General features: G+C 42.4%; 1 protein-coding gene across 20 annotated transcripts in view; it reads right to left on the reverse strand.

Annotated features, from left to right (window-relative positions):
* Nucleotides 1-13,534, reverse strand: part of ARVCF (ARVCF delta catenin family member) — a 1,120,703-nt gene that overhangs the window by 55,733 nt on the left and 1,051,436 nt on the right. For 19 of the 20 annotated variants that reach the window (XM_068243390.1, XM_068243385.1, XM_068243392.1 and 16 more), the window contains one exon: nucleotides 5,716-5,787. The exons of the other annotated variant lie outside the window; for it this stretch is intronic. In XM_068243390.1, the coding sequence (XP_068099491.1) occupies nucleotides 5,716-5,787 (72 nt within the window). The remainder of the gene's footprint in view (nucleotides 1-5,715; nucleotides 5,788-13,534) is intronic. 20 annotated transcript variants of the gene reach the window in all.

The raw sequence follows: 13,534 nt of genomic DNA on the forward strand, positions 1-13,534 counted from the left end.
CTGCAGAGTACCTGCACATCATTCTTACATGTACCCACACTTACATTGCCTAGGGTCTGATAGATGTTCTTTGTTCCGGTTTGCACCTTTTACAAGTATTCCTACCAAGGACTAGTTTTAGTCTAAAGAGAATAAATATAGTAGTCTACATATCCTTCTCACTTCAGTTGTCTTGTAAAATTCCTAAGCGTTGGCAGTTAAGAGACGAATTTCATGTTACATACTTTTAATCAACAAAATTGTAATATGCAAATTAGAGGAGTCGGAGTCGTGGAGTCGGAGTCGGTGGAATCCTAAACTGAGGAGTCGGAGTCGGTGGATTTTTGGACCGACTCCACAGCCCTGGTTCCTAATAATCCTTTAGGTGAGTGTAGGACTATAGTAGGCATTAGAATTGGAGCTCCTCTGGGGGACAGTTAGTGACAAGACTACCATACATACTCTATAAAGCGCTGCAGGAGAGGTTTCTGCTATATAAATACGAAATACTAATGCTGGGCGTTATAGCTGTGGACGAAGATAGATTTCCTATTGTCAAACATACAATACATTATGAAACCAATGGGCAATAAATTGTACTATATTTTTATGCAGGAATACCAGTTAGCAGAGTTGTACAGCATTATCACACCAATATTTTGTGCTCAAGTCTCGAATTGTCAGAACCGCTATAAAAAAAAATATCTCTGAACGGACAGCAGCTTGTTGGCTGGAAATTGACTGCGATTACGCTAGAACCAATTGAATGTCTTTATTCATTAAAATCTCTGCTGTATTTTAATGCTGTGAATGAGGTGTCAGATAAGTGAGCTCTCAGATCTCATCAGAGAGGAAGCGGCAATGAGAATGAACTGTCGCTCTTTCAGTGGAGTTGTAATGCCGCCTCCAGTCGCCTCACGCTGCCAATACTTTAGTAGGCACGTGCAGTACTCGCTCACTCCTGCATTTCATGTACAATAGACCTACCTTTCATTCACTCTTAACTATTTACTATACCAGGTGCCGACATTCCTCTTCCTGACGCACTGCTGTCACACAAAGTTTTACTGCAGTCATGGCATTGCCTAATACGTGAAGGGGTTAAAGGAGACTTCCATTAAGCTACAATTACCTGGGCATAAAATATGTCATTTAGATCTTTTAAATATTTTCTGCCCTTCAAACGTATTCACTTGCAAAAGTTTTAAATTACCTCCCTAATTTGCTGTCTGAATCATGCTATTTGAATGAGGCTGACAGATAAGTAGACAGCAGGAAAGGCAATTTAAAGGAAACCTGTAGAGAGAATAATAAGAAGGATGCCATCATAATTCTATTTTTAAAGCTGGCAGTTGGATGGGTGCTACGCTGCTAGCATGGATTAAGCAGTGTCGGAGTCACACTCCTGGGACAAGCATGCAACCAATCAAGTCGGGAGCGGTCAAAACAACTGATTTGCATACTTGTTCTGGTCAGTGAGGCTGAAAGCAGAATCACAGCATCAGCCTGACAGCCAGCCAAGTAATATTTTATCAGGACATAACATATAGCAGTCTCTCTGTCCCTCACACTTAAAGGATACATGAGATGCCGCAGACTCTCACCGCAGTTCCGTTGTTACTCAGTCTTCTGGTGTTTCCTCCATTGGCCGCTGATCTGGTGGCTTCTGCGCATGCACACGTGGCACTCATGCTCCTATGGTCAGAAGTGTTCTGTGCAGGTGCAGAATACTCCTGGCCACTGAAGCATGACCGTGTGTGGCATGCGCAGAAGCTGGGTCAGCAGCCACCACCGAGGGGACGCCAGAAGACTAGGTAACAGCAAAACTACAGCAAGGGACACAGAGACTTCTAGGGGCCGGAGGAAGACAAAGGTAAGTAAAGCTGCACTGCTTTATTTTGTCTCATTTATCCTTTAAAGGGGAACTGTAGTAAAAATAAAGTAATTAATAAAATTGCTTATTTTTTCTGCAATATTAGATTATAAAATATTTAGTCAGTGTTTTCCTGTTACAACGCTAAAGAAACTATAAAGTCTAAAACACACATCGCACGTAGCCCTGCCCTCTTGCAGATGAGTGCTGCAGTGCTTCCACTGCACTCCCTCCGATAGAGTGATATGGCACCAGTCTGCAAGGGGGAGGGGCTATGCATTGGATGTCGGCGAATACAGGGCTCCAGGGGAGCAGGGAACAGAAAAAAACAGACTAATAATTATAACTTTTTATGCTAATGGGATATGTGCAATGCGTTTTTATCAGGGCTGTGGAGTCGGTATAAAAATAATCAGACTCAGACTCCTCAGCTTATGAAAACACTGACTCAGACTCCAGGTACCCAAAATTGCTCCGACTCAGACTCCTTAGTCTAATTCTTACCAGGGCTGTAGAGTTGGTACAAAATCATTTGACTCCTCAGTTTATTGAAACCACTGACTCCAACTCCAGGTACCCAAAATTGCTCCATAGCCCTAGTTTTTATAGTGTCTTTAACAAAGCCAGTGACAGACTGTTCGTGCTTTATCTGATCTATACTCAAGCAAGCACAATTAACCTAACAAGAATATACACATACTGTGTAAACACATTTCTCAGGGTAGCTACAAAAATCATACCCCCAATTAATGGCCATTATTGTATAGCACTGTAATGGATCACTTCTGCAGCATGGAGGTGTCTTTTGGGGTTTAGTCTGTATGCATACATATGTGAAAGACCTTGTACATTTACTTGTGATTGCTGATGGTTTTGAAAATCCATCAACAGCTGTTTTTATACACGTGGGCTCTATAAGTCATGGTCCGCAGGTAAGATGTGCTTAGTCTCAGATACAATCAATACTAAAAGATTGTAAGGTCATCTAGCAATCAGCGTCTGCATGGAGGCTGATCAATGGCACAGAACGCACAGGGCACAAAGCAGTCATACATATCAAAGAGAGGTTGAATAGACAGGACATGCTATGAATGTGAAGACAGCAGAAACTGAACCTCTACAAAGAATGTGCAATGCGTTCCTTATAGCCTTGCCTAAATGACTAACTACTGGTTAACTCTGCACACCAATGAGTCACCTTGTGGTAATAGCAGGACATTTCCCAGAAGTCCAGTGACTGGCAATTATGGTCAGGTTTATCACCTGATGAATAGACCACTGCAAAACCTGCCCTCCAATCTAGTAGTCTCTCAGCTGAGCAATGATGACTGGTTTGTGGAACAATCAAAACAAAATCAAAAGAGATAATGAGCCAGCAAGAAACGGTTTAACAAATTAGAGTCTAGTCTCTAGAGCGTCACTCCATACACAACAAGTGCATTCTAATCTTTACAAACAAACACAAGCAATGAGGAAATAACTTTCCACCATCTCTCTGATCAACAATGCAATCAGGATAAATAAACCTGAGTGCAAGATGCGCTCATAATCATTACTGAACTGTTCTCTAGCGACACAAGTTAATATTCAGCTAATGTGTAACACAACAAGGTCTTACAAGCAAGCAATGATACACACACACACATAAGACAGATGTCTGTAGGAACATGCAATTTCCTGTTGAATGTTCAGTCATCTAAAAGATAATTCACACTTTTAATAAACCTATGTGTACAATAAACTTATTTTGCCAGGAGAATAAACCTGCTGTGAGTTAATCTAACAACGGTTTTCTTCAGTTTAAAATGCTATATATACTGAAAATAAAGTGGAGTATATTATTAATAGTAATATTTGTATAATGCTTTTCTCATGTTTAATTCAAAGTGCTTGAAAGCGGCAGCCACTATGGGTGCACTCAAAAAGCCACCGTGCCGTGTTAGGGAGTCTTGCCCAAGGACGCCTTACTGATTTGGACACTGGCTCCAGCCAGGCTTCCACGCCTGGTCTCCTGAGTCAAAGGTGGTGTCTTTAACCAGTACACTATCTAGCCACCGCAGTATAGAATTTCAATTGGAAAAAAAGTGGGATGGAGGGGGTCAACTTAATGAAGATTGGGTATGAAATACTCAGACTTATTCTCCCTATGCAGAGAAGGGAATCCTACCAGAAAGAGTATGGCTACCAGTCATGTTGTGGACTGCACTCTCCCCTCCCATCTGTCTCACTGATTGGCTCTCATCAGGTCTATGTAATACTCATATGAGCACTGACGGGAGATGGACATGGAAGCAAAAGGTAGCTGCCAGAAAAGCGAGACAGACAGAAAGAGTTAGTACAGCCTGTGACATGAGTGGTAGGTAGCTGTGACCCATGGTAGGGGGAAAACCCTGTGATGGCATGATGTTAGTTTGGGAGGATGCGACTGTACTTGTGAATGGACATGACCACTACTACTAGTGGGGGATATGGCTTTATCGGTAGGAGGAAAGCGCTTGTGGATGGACACAGTTGTCTGCATGAGGGCATGTAGCTATACATGTAAGACATGGCTGTACAGTCTGTTGAAGGACACCAATTTACTTGCTGTTGGGGAGGGTGGCTACACTTGTTTGTTATACTTGTCAATTTATTCTTGAGTCTTCACAGTATAATGAAGATGACTATTTAGATTATATAAGATATTTAGACATGCAAATCTTGGCCTAAAACATCTCACACATTTGCACGCATGTTTGGTAAACCCAGGATTTCATTTTATTACAAAAAAGGGCAATGTAGAAGATCTTCCAAAGAATGGATTAGTCATGGATATGTATTGTGTCTACAGATAGCCAGAAAGCACAACTTAAGGGAGGCCCATAAACATAAAATCACAATCACAATTTTATAGTTGAAAACAACTAATGGACGTCTATTGATATCTCAAAGTACCTGGCTGCGAGCATCCACTATTTGTTAACAATCTTAAGCCCTGTACAAACATCCAAGGCCTGCCGCGCCTGTGATCGGGACTGGATGCCCCAGGTGACCGCACAAGGCAGACTTCTGTACAGAATTGCCATTAGCCTAGGACATGTCCGTTACTATGGAGCTGGGTGGGTGGGGGGAAGACACATGGCACACAATAGCGTGGCTTCAGGTGGGCATTGGGAGTGGGGGAACTCAAGGGTCGCTCAGACATTATACGTCACTAAAGATCCAGCCTGCCTGTCTATTTGATAATATATTGCACTGGGTGAAATCTATCTTAAAACAAATGCATCTGCCAATAAACTTAAATGGAGATATTGATGAAAGCTTGATTGTAAAAAAGCAATTCGGAATAACCCATCATTCTCTCCCCAGGAGTGACCATGTCAAGCGATTGGCTAAGTGCCATGCTATGTAGCTACTGATTATTGGACTATAATAGGAAAGGGGGGGGGGGAGCTCAATTTACTTATATTGCATCTACTTTAGGCAAAAGAGTGGCAACCTTTTTCAGCACACCATAGCAACAGGCTTGTCACTGTATTCAGTGAATGAAGGTACATCAGATTAATATTTCCAGCATATCAAAATGGATTATTCATCAGCTTTACAGCAAAATAAATTACTAGTTGTTGCTAGAAATCTACTTTATGCCCATTTATAAAAGTTCATGGCCCATGGACCAAAAATGCACTTTTCGAAAAAAAAAATACAAATAAAAGCCCAGTCAAATGTAACTAATTACTCTATTTATAATAAATAATAAATACCATAATAATAAAAGCTCAGTGCTGAAAGCTTCGTAATGGTCAGATGCTATCTACATATTGTAATAGCAACTGTAACCTGAAATCAATGGATGGACGGAATCGCTAAATAAAGTTATGTACCTTTTGCATTCTCTGATCGTTTCGGCAAGTCAAGAGTGTCAAAGTTCTTGTCCATGTCACCATTCTTTTTTCCTAAAATTAAAAAGCTGGATGTTATTTTGTTGCAAAGCCAAGCATCCCCACAGGGATGTAAACAGTGGAAAACAAATTACAGCCTAAGCCAATCAATTGCAATAGCGTTTCCCGTTTTTTTTTCATTGCAAAATTGTATGCAAGGAACGGTCTCAGAGATGAATCCCCTGCAGTACAGCCGACAGCCGCAGTTCGAAGCGTGGACACAAGTAGAAAAATTAATCAAAATCTAGTCATGAAGTCTGTTCAAAAACAACAACAAGCTATGTTACATCTGGAGTATCGTTATAAGAAAAATATACTGTTAGTTATAAAAGTGGTTTACAAAGGGTGTCACTGAGCAACTATACTGTATATTATTCCATGCAGCAACTGCACATTTTTGCTAAGCAATTTTAATTGATTGAATTGAAAATGTTACGGACATCAATTATCCATTTCTATTATGATCCATCAAAATTCCAATCAATAAAATGTCATATTAAATATAGCTAGAAGGAAAAAAAATGATAACCACAAAGACAAAAGCATAATTATCTACTTCTATCTATGATATCAATCTGTTTTTTACTTCCAAATATTTCAAAACACAAAACCATCAGATCTTTTTAAAGTTGACCTAAATGAACCAAAAAGTCCCCACTACAGTTGTAACCAGCAAAAATCTAATATTGTATTTTACAGTGCTTTATCAGTAGAGAGACTCTAGGTTCCTTTATGCCCACTTAAAAAAGTTGTGAATTTGTCTCTACAAAATTAAACTGTGAACCCAAAATCCCTGCCTCAAACCCCACAAGTACAGTCAGTCAGAGGAAGTACATACCTTGCACTTAGGTGTATACTGTACACACGCATACACAAATATTGTCACATGCATGGATCAGGACTCATCCCTCAGGGAACAATTTGAGGCCGAGTGCCATACAGACACGTTGTGCCGATACAGCCTTGCTGTGTGTTCTGTTGTCATGGGGGAAGGGGCGATAGGCAGGATATGGTGGAGCAGCTTCCAGAAGGATGAAAGCGGGAAAATAATGCACTCTCTCTGTGCTGCAACTGAGCAGCTGCATAGGAAACCAAACTGCCGAGACGCTCTAGTGTATGTACTGGCCTTAATATAGCTGCCCAAAAGTTACAACACAACAATACAATAACATTTCTACAGTGCTTTTCTCCCATAGTACTCAAAGCGCTTAGGCTCTCTCAGATTCAGTAGTTGGTAGTAGGATGAAGTATTCACACAACAAATATTATGTTTCTGCAAATGCCAAACTAAACAGGTGGGTTTTCAGTCTGGACTTAAACACGTCCAGAGATGGAGCTGTCCTGATCTGCTGAGGTAAGGAGTTCCATAATGTAGGAGCAGCATGACAAAAGGCTCTGGGGACCAAAAGTTTCCAGGTGGACTCTGGGTATGTCTAGATTATTAGAACCTGTGGATCTGGGATTGCAGGGATTGGTTGGTTTAAAAGAACAATGAAAAGATTTCCCAAAGTTCCATCCACTCCTAAAATAATGCATTATGGGTTTTGGCTTCCAAAGTAGGAACCTGCAAGTACTTTGTGGTCGTAAATTATTTTTTTAAATATAGTTATCCAAGATACACTGAACAAAGACATCAGGTTTACATTGTGAGGTGTGCACACAAAAGTATTTTGGGTTAAGCTTAGTCCTAAAGCAGACCTAAACTCAGAACTTCCTCTGTGCTCTAAAATATAAGCAACATCACAATAACCTACTTCCCATGAGGGGGGGGGGGGGGGGGAATCAGTCAAAGGTGTGTAAGCAGTTAGCTGAATTTCCAGTTGGAGGAACAATTATATAACTTCAATGATTTTACTGAAGCAGGACATACAGAGTTGGTAAGAAAAGTAGTCCACACGTAGCTATGCAAGAACTATTAAAGGGAGCTAGAAACCTGACAAATAATTCTGTGTTTTATTTTATTTTAATGGTCAGGACTGCAAGACCAAATTTTCTCCTGAATAAATAAATTAAACCATTATACTGAGAAAGAAGGTTATTTACATATCCATGTAAAGCACACCTGACCCAAGGCAAAGCTATCTAAGGTAAGCACAGAGGAACTACTCAACTTAACGTTAACTGGAAACACATAGATGACTATGCTTTGACTTATTGAGATGGACGTGACCCCTGAGAGTTCAGCAGGGGGGTTTTGGTCCCCCAACTCTTAGGGAGATCTGCTCCATTCGAAAGATAGCTAATCTCAAAGCAACACAGTCAATTAATCATTTATCTATGGAAGTATCCTAAAAGTCTTCTTACTATGAAACATATATAGATGCAATAGAGGAAGTCCGCTCTACCTCTGATACCTTATGCAAGGTGCTGGATACCGGACAGCAGAACAGGAACACAGTGAAGATGTCCGCACACTCGCTGGTATGATCCAAGGGTTTTTATTTCAATTCAACTCGCAAATACAGAAAATTGGCTGACATGTTTCGGATAAGATCCTTACTCATAGCCTAAACACACTGACATCTTGGTGGAGCATATATACTATCAAGACCTGCCCCTAAGGGCGTATACTCCTACAGCCATAGGAGAGAGGCCTTAACTCAAATTTAAAGGCACAGACCTGAGGTCTGGTAAAATATGTCCACCATGCAACTATACATAAAATGACAGGATGACAAAAATACAATATACGGCCTTAGGGGCAGGTCTTGATAGTATATATGCTCCACCAAGATGTCAGTGTGTTTAGGCTATGAGTAAGGATCTTATCCGAAACATGTCAGCCAATTTTCTGTATTTGCGAGTTGGATTGAAATAAAAACCCTTGGATCATACCAGCGAGTGTGCGGACATCTTCACTGTGTTTATGAAACATATATCTAGTAACAGGATTAGCAACAATATGTTGCGTAAATACATGTGTTAAGTACTCCAATTGGATTATTACTACATGTATGACATATAAACAAATGTTACTATCACTATGAATACTGTTTGATCTGGAAAACTACTCTCAACGGCCGTTATAAAAGCTATGTTATTATTACGAATGTGAACATTTTTATAGACAAATGTATACAACTGCCTATTTGGCTGTACTGTTTATTTTCTTTTTCAAAAACCCCAATAAAAACGATTTAAACATAAGGGAAGCACAGAGGTATGTTCATGCTGGATGCACATACCTTTGTGTGCCGTCCATTCCACTCCTAGTCCCCGTAATCACTCCTTGAAAAATTAGATTTTCAGCTAAAAGCAAATTTTCAGCCAGAAAGAAGCAGGCTTGCCATGATATTCCCTCCTACCACCTCTCCCATTCCCTTTTCTTTCGTGCCTCATTCACACTCTTTAAGAGGAGAGAACCGGAGGGCAATAGTAGGGAACATCACAAGCCTTTCTTTTATGGTCTCAAAAAAAATGTGACAATTGGCTAAAGGAAAATTTTGAAAACCGTACACAAAGGTAGGTGGGGGTGGAGAGGAACAGGCAACGCACGAAGATTCTGCAACTTTACTAATAGAAGCCTGTCCGAAATACAAAAGCAACTTTCGTCTTTTACTCATGAATGTTTTCCGCAGCCACGCAGTAACTTCCATCTGTCTCAAGAAGGCACTCCTTTCCACAGACTGCATAAAATAATCTAAAGCAAAAATGCAGGGATTTTCAGAAGAGAGGATTTTACAAAAGCATTCCACCCTACGCCGCCATCCTCTGTCCCCAGGAATAAACAAGATGCTCCTGTTATTTTGTACAGTTCTGCAAGTGAATGGCTGGAGGGCACTCTAACTGTTTGCACTCTCATTTCCATTGCCATATTTACAGCTGCTCCTTTCATTCTTTGTACACCAATTACTTCTTTAATTGTTAAATTTTACTTCTTGCATGCATAGAAGCCTTAATTATTTAATACGATAACATTCTAATTGGATATAAACCCTCCAATATTCCATTAGCAAATTATGATGGACATCTCCCACAATGGTAAGTAAGGTAAGAGGTTACCAATATACTGCAATTTAGACACCCCATACATTATAATTGGAGTGGTATTTTTCAGCATTACCTATAAATGAAAATTAAGCAGCATTATCAGATTATATGCTGGAGAGGTACAAAAAAAATTGGTCAGTAGAATCAATGTTATTCAGCTTGTCATAGAAGCAGTGAACAGTGATCAACTGAACATCTATTGTCACAGCTCTATAATGATTCCTTATCCCACTGGGAAGTCATGCTGGTCATCTGACATTGACAAGAAGGAAAAAGGTAGCCATTATTCACAGATTTATTAAAGGATAGCTGCAGATTATAGCTAGACTGTACCATTGGCATTGTTGCAGCCTGTACTTTAGAAAAAAACTATACATTTATAACCCCAGTCACAGCCAGCTGGTACTACACAAAGACTGGGCAAAATTGTGCGCAGAAATGTCCTGGATATCAAACACAGTTACAGCAGAAAGTGAATGTAAGATGTAGTTATCTGGTACAGATCTCCCAGAATTTAAAATAATCTTAATTTCCAGGTTACTTGTGTATCTTCCAATTTCTATCACTGTAAATTGTCCTGTCCAGTAATCAATATTTATAGGAAATGTGTTTCGGCCTTATGTGGCATTTTCCCCAGGACCCATGTACCTCCTACCTGGGGGTGGCAATCACAGCAGAAATAAATGCATTTATAGGTCTTACCCATATCTTGAACAATGCAGGGCTGTGGAGTCGGAGTCGAGGCAATTTTGGGCCCCCGGAGTCGCAGTCGTTGATTTCATAAACTGAGGAGTCAGATGATTTTTGTACAAAATCCACAGCCCTGTTAAGTATTAGACTAAGGAGGTGGAGTCGAGGAGTCTGAGCCATTTTGGGTACCCGAAGTCGTAGTCGTGGTTTCATAAACCAGCCGCTGATATCTGAGGGGGGAGCGAGGCAGAGAAGGGGAGCCCCAAGGTGAGGGAAGGGGGGGGGGGGAAGACGGCCCCCTTCTCCGCCGCTGTCCACACGGCTTGCTCTTCTCTCCGCTTCCACCCCTCCTGGGGACACCTATACACCTGGTTATACATGGTACGTCCTACCTACCTATACTGGGGACAACTATACACCTGGCTACATATACTGGGCACACATACCCCCGGCTACATATACTGGGCACACATACCCCCGGCTACATGTACTGGGCACACATACCCCCGGCTACATGTACTGGGCACACATACCCCCGGCTACATGTACTGGGCACACATACCCCCGGCTACATGTACTGGGCACACATACCCCCGGCTACATGTACTGGGCACACATACCCCCGGCTACATGTACTGGGCACACATACCCCCGGCTACATGTACTGGGCACACATACCCCCGGCTACATGTACTGGGCACACATACCCCCGGCTACATGTACTGGGCACACATACCCCCGGCTACATGTACTGGGCACACATACCCCCGGCTACATGTACTGGGCACACATACCCCCGGCTACATGTACTGGGCACACATACCCCCGGCTACATGTACTGGGCACACATACCCCCGGCTACATGTACTGGGCACACATACCCCCGGCTACATGTACTGGGCACACATACCCCCGGCTACATGTACTGGGCACACATACCCCCGGCTACATGTACTGGGCACATATACCCCCGGCTACATGTACTGGGCACATATACCCCCGGCTACATGTACTGGGCACATATACCCCCGGCTACATGTACTGGGCACATATACCCCCGGCTACATGTACTGGGCACATATACCCCCGGCTACATGTACTGGGCACATATACCCCCGGCTACATGTACTGGGCACATATACCCCCGGCTACATGTACTGGGCACATATACCCCCGGCTACATGTACTGGGCACATATACCCCCGGCTACATGTACTGGGCACATATACCCCCGGCTACATGTACTGGGCACATATACCCCTGGCTACATGTACTGGGCACATATACCCCTGGCTACATGTACTGGGCACATATACCCCTGGCTACATGTACTGGGCACATATACCCCTGGCTACATGTACTGGGCACATATACCCCTGGCTACATGTACTGGGCACATATACCCCTGGCTACATGCACTGGGCACATATACCCCTGGCTACATGTACTGGGCACATATACCCCTGGCTACATGTACTGGGCACATATACCCCTGGCTACATGTACTGGGCACATATACCCCTGGCTACATGTACTGGGCACATATACCCCTGGCTACATGTACTGGGCACATATACCCCTGGCTACATGTACTGGGCACATATACCCCTGGCTACATGTACTGGGCACATATACCCCTGGCTACATGTACTGGGCACATATACCCCTGGCTACATATACTGGTGAGATCTACCCCTGGCTACATATACTGGTGACATATACCCCTGGCTACATATACTGGGGACATATACCCCTGGCTACATATACTGTTGACATATACCCCTGGCTACATATACTGGGGACATATATCCCTGGCTACATATACCCCTGGCTACATATACTGGGCACATATACCCCTAGCTACATACACTGGAGACATATACCCCTGGCTACATATACTGGGCACATATACCCCTGGCTACATATACTGGGCACATATACCCCTGGCTACATATACTGGGCACATATACCCCTGCCTACATATACTAGGACATATACCCCTGGGGACAACTATACACCTAGCTACATATACTGGGCACATATACCCCTGGCTACATATACTGGGCACATATACCCCTGGCTACATATACTGGGCACATATACCCCTGGCTACATATACTGGGCACACATACCCCTGGCTACATATACTGGGGACATCTATATCATTACATGCATTTACTGGTGAAAGACCGTCTGTCATTATGTGCATTAACTGGTGAAACACACTCTCATTACATGCATTTTGTGGTGAAACGCTGTCTCATTACGTGCATTTACTGGTGAAAGGCTGTCTCTCATTCTGTGCATTTACTGGTTAAAGGCTGTCTCTTATGTGCATTTAGTGGTGAAACGCTGTCTCTCATTACATGCATTTACTGGTGAAAGGCTGTCTCTCATTACATGCTTTTACTGGTGAAACACTGTCTCTCATTATGTGCATTTACTGGTGAAAAGCTGTCTCTTATGTGCATTTACTAGTGAAAGGCTGTCTCTCATTACATGCATTTACCAGGGAAAGGCTGTCTCTTATGTGCATTTAGTGGGGAAACGCTGTCTCTCATTACGTGCATTTACTGGTGAAAGGCTGTCTCTCATTACATGCATTTACTGGTGAAAGGCTGTCTCTCATTACATGCATTTACTGGTGAAAGGCTGTCTCATTACATGCATTTACTGGTAAAAGGCTGTCTCTAATGTGCATTTAGTGGGGAAACGCTGTCTCATTATGTGCATTTACTGGTGAAAGGCTGTCTCTTATGTGCATTTAGTGGGGAAACGCTGTCTCATTATCTGCATTTACTGGTGGAACACTGTCTCTCATTACACACATTTACTATTGAAAGGCTGTCTCTCATTACATGCATTTACTGGTGAAAGGCTGTCTGTCATTACGTGCATTTATTATTGAAAGGCTGTCTGTCATTACATGCATTTACTTCATTTTTTTTAAATGTAACTAAATTAGCTGGTACAACTACATTACAGTTAGCCCCGCCCACATGATGGCATGACCACACCCACTCCTGTCGCCGCGGAGTCCCGCCAGCCATTGTGCCCCTTTTGAGCCCCCCCCCCCCCAAAA

Source organism: Hyperolius riggenbachi, chromosome 1, assembly GCF_040937935.1.
Source record: "Hyperolius riggenbachi isolate aHypRig1 chromosome 1, aHypRig1.pri, whole genome shotgun sequence".
Taxonomy (NCBI): Eukaryota; Metazoa; Chordata; class Amphibia; order Anura; family Hyperoliidae; genus Hyperolius; species Hyperolius riggenbachi.